This window comes from Phalangium opilio, unplaced genomic scaffold, assembly GCF_054372755.1.
Source record: "Phalangium opilio isolate 3A_F unplaced genomic scaffold, DU_Popi_V2 ptg000100l_1, whole genome shotgun sequence".
Classification (NCBI taxonomy): domain Eukaryota; kingdom Metazoa; phylum Arthropoda; class Arachnida; order Opiliones; family Phalangiidae; genus Phalangium; species Phalangium opilio.
Genome location: NW_028324203.1, coordinates 2,395,212 through 2,398,824, shown reverse-complemented (window position 1 = coordinate 2,398,824; position 3,613 = coordinate 2,395,212). Strand labels below are relative to the sequence as shown.

General features: G+C 39.7%; 1 protein-coding gene across 1 annotated transcript; it reads right to left on the bottom strand.

The window, feature by feature from the left end:
* Window positions 1–73: 73 nt before the first annotated feature.
* Window positions 74–3,261, bottom strand: LOC149632436 (uncharacterized). The gene is made up of 8 exons (XM_089851102.1): window positions 3,112–3,261; window positions 2,922–3,048; window positions 2,532–2,869; window positions 2,426–2,476; window positions 2,116–2,371; window positions 1,560–2,008; window positions 724–864; window positions 74–127 (listed from the first exon to the last, which is right to left on the bottom strand). The coding sequence occupies exons 1-8, from the start codon at window positions 3,259–3,261 to the stop codon at window positions 74–76; spliced, it is 1,566 nt and encodes a 521-aa protein (XP_089707228.1).
* Between the last annotated feature and the right edge of the window lie 352 nt (window positions 3,262–3,613).

Genomic DNA, 3,613 nt, shown 5'->3' with positions numbered 1-3,613 from the left:
CCTCAAAGAGAGATAGTATTTTTCTTGTATTTTATAGACATCATGTAATTCATAATGCAACTCGTCCCCTGGTTTAAGTAGTACCCATTTTTGTGGTTCTCTCCCACTTCAAAAGCATGGAAGTGGTCTGAAAACATTTTACAACGTGCAATGTTCCAGCCATAATTAATTTCATATTAGTGTTGCAACGGTTTCGTCCAGAAATCGTTGCAGACGACAAAAGGGACAGACATATTCCTCGGAATCAGGCTAGGAAATAAGACAGGTTTACAGGTCAAAAACCAGTTTATTAATAGCTTGGACCACTTTTTTTATTCAAAACGTGAGGGTCACTGGTCCCAATGACTAGTTTATTAATTCCTACTTTTATTAAAAATTGATATGGGGACCTCTTTAATTATTTTCATTTTAACGTAAATTTCGACTCCAGGAATCCAGTTGTGTATACAACCCTAAGCCGAGAGAGATTTTTTAGAAGAGAGAACGACCACAAGTCCTGGGACCAGTAAAAAAATAAATAGGGGAAGGGTCACTGGTCCCGGGACCAGTTTCATATTTAAGACAGCAGGGGTCACTGGTCCGGAGGACTAGTTCAGAAATAAACCTTATTTCCAAGCCTGCAGGCTCGGAATATGTCCGCTCCTTTCGTTGTCTACGTCACCTCCTTCTTCCATCTCTCTACCCCCCTTATGATTTCTGTATAAAAACGCGTGTGAGACCCACGGCTCTCTCTCTCTGACTCTCTCGTTCCTGTTCTTCAAGTCTTCGAAAGCCGTCTTCGGGAAGAAGCTCTGTCCCGCGACCCGCGATAAGTTTCAACACTCGCGCCGTCGTCCCTTGGGAAACTTCTCGCGAAGTATTTTTCTTTGTAAAATTAAACAAGTTTCATTAAATTCTTTTGTCGATTTCAACATGAGCCGAAGGTATGAATAATTTCTTTATAAATTCCAACGGGAGGAAGTTAATTAATTAGGCCTATCTTAGAATTCCCGTTTTTAAGACTTAACGTTGTCACAAGGTCCCCCTAAATTTAATCAGGGCTACCTAACGTCCTGTGACGGAATTCCCCTCTTCACGACCGGCCAGTTTAATTTTCCCAGGGGTAGTCCGTTGCAGTGTATAATATATATTTAATTTTTAAGAACGATTTTACTTCATTTTTTCCCGTCTCATATACCAGTAAGCATCCATTTGAATATTGCACGTTATCAAATGTGGCTTCCGCGAATGAGTATATTTTTTCGAGGAATTCTTCACTAAGGATTAGTTTTGAAGTATCGGGTAATTCGCATTTTGGTATAAATTTCCCGGCGGAAGTATTTTGAATACAGAAGGATGGTTCATTTATTCTGTTATAGCATTGCAAAAACTCATGTCGATAACTCAAGGTTTTAGTGATATTTATACAATTATGAGACTGGGAAGCTATTTGTTTGAAAAAACTGTGCTTACTTTCAAACCTCATACATGAAATTGCCTTGAGTGGGCCATATTTTTGGTAAGCTTTAGCATAATGCAAGAGGTAATGAAACTTCGGTGTCATAATTTCGCTACCGCACACATTTGCGACGGAATCCAAAAAAGTCTCTAATTTTTGAAGTTGTTGTAAAAATGACAGATGCAGGTAGCTCGCGTAAATGTAATCTACAATTGTTCGCTGATGAAGCTGGAGCCGCAAGATATATTTTCGCCAGCTTTGACAAAACAGGGTACATCTTTTGGTTTCCTCTCCAGTAATCGAGAAGGACACCTCCTTGAACGCACCGATCTTCTTCTAAATATTTTTCCACTTCCCTCATTGGAGGTGTTTGCCTTGGTTCACTCGATCCAGAACTTCCAGTACCAAGGTTGAGACGACTAAATAGCGAATATGAAGTGGACTTTTCTCCCTGTTCTATTTCCTCTGTAACACTTAGGGCTTCTTCCAATAAATGTGTCCTCAGCACAGTTTGGGCGCGAGTTCGACCGACACACTGGAAATTCGGAAACTCGTTTTCCCAAGTTGGAGCTGTGTAAATAACTATGCGTAATTAAAGAATGTGTGGATAGATTAACCATCACTAAAAAGTTATAAAAGTCTGAAATATTTATTTAAGCTTGCTAAAAAATACTAACTCTCAAAAATCAGCATTTTTTGAGTAGGGTCTAGAATGGATGCCGTTATGTACACTGCGTCATCCAGGAATCCTTGAAACCTAGTTTCTAGATTTGAGAGTATAGTAACTCTGAGATACTTGAAATTCTCGAGTTCCATCACGTAAATGTCTTGGAAGACGGTCAAGAGCGCTCCAATTACTTTGGACGCTATTGGGCCATTTGCCTGGAAAAAGTCTGTAGCAATTTTCAATGGACGCAATAGTTCCAAAAGATCCTAGGCATTTTCCAAGTTCTCGTGTTTTTAAGGCAATGGAAAGTCTATTTTTACGTATTTTTTCGCTTTCTCGAAAACTTCAAGCATGCATTTCAGCATGTTTTCCTACATGATTAATTGTTATAGACTCCCTTAAAACGACAATAAATATTAACCTCACCTCTGTGAATCTCTCTAATCCGTAGAACAAAGCGTTCCACCGTACACCTCCCACTAACTTTATTTCGCGTCCACTCGTTCTCGTCTTCAACTCTTCGGTCCACTTGCGCGACTTGCGAAAAAACTTTATCCCCTTCTGGAGATTTTCTAGCAAAGCTTTTGCCTTATCGTCCATGGCTACAGAGTGGTTCACCACTAATTGCAATGTATGAGCGATACATTCTTTTCTCTCCCACGTCTCGTCCTTGAGGTTAACGAGCTCTGGATCCTCGTCTTCCTCTTGTTCCTTGTCAGTCTCAGGTTCCTCAATTCCAAGAATTGTATTCATTGGATTCCAGGCTATATATATATAAAAGATTCATTTCCTTTCTTGCGAAGAAAATATATTTACCTTTATCAAGCTCAGCTTCTTCTTCTGAATGGGAATATTGAGATTGAGTCCACCAGCTTGCAAAAACATTTTGCATGTTCAGCGCGTTGCTGATGTTACTGGCGTTGTCGGCGCACACGCACGAAATCTAAAAAGCTTTAGTTTAGAGCTCTGGTTTCATCGTTTTTATTGTGTATGCAAGCATACAAACCTGCGAGTCAAGGATTTCAACCTCTCTTAGAGATTGCTTCAATTTCTCTAAAATGGCCTCGCCGGTATGCTTCCCAGGAAAGTGCGAAAAGCCCAGTAAAATATTTTGGAAGCGATATCCATTGTCTATAAATTGACATCTAACACCCATGATGGATTGTCGTCGTCGACTGCTCCACAAGTCCAAACTTATGTGAAGGCTTTTTCCCTCAACTTGGCAGAGCCTTCGCGAAAAAAAAATTAATCATTATTTCTAAATTTCTATTTCAACCTAATATTTATTCTTAATCAGATATTCTCTTACTCTAATTTTTGGCCTTATTTCGCTCACACGGTTTTCCAAATCCGTCACCACAGTTCTTCTAGCAGGGTTGCCACAGTACCTGGAAATCCTGGGAAAGTCAGGGAATTTAAAAATGGGCCAAAAAGGTCAGGGAATTGTCAGGGAATTTTAAAAAATTCAGCAAAGTCAGGGAAAGGTCAGGGAATTTGATTTTAATGGG

Excerpts from the sequence above, each read along its gene's own strand:
- LOC149632436 (XM_089851102.1), bottom strand. The coding sequence starts at position 3,261 with ATGGGTGTTAGATGTCAATTTATAGACAATGGATATCGCTTCCAAAAT. Across the intron at positions 3,049-3,111 it reads TTGAAATCCTTGACTCGCAG|ATTTCGTGCGTGTGCGCCGA; the intron begins GTTTGTATGCTT and ends AAAGCTTTTTAG. Across the intron at positions 2,009-2,115 it reads AAAAATGCTGATTTTTGAGA|CTCCAACTTGGGAAAACGAG; the intron begins GTTAGTATTTTT and ends TTATTTACACAG.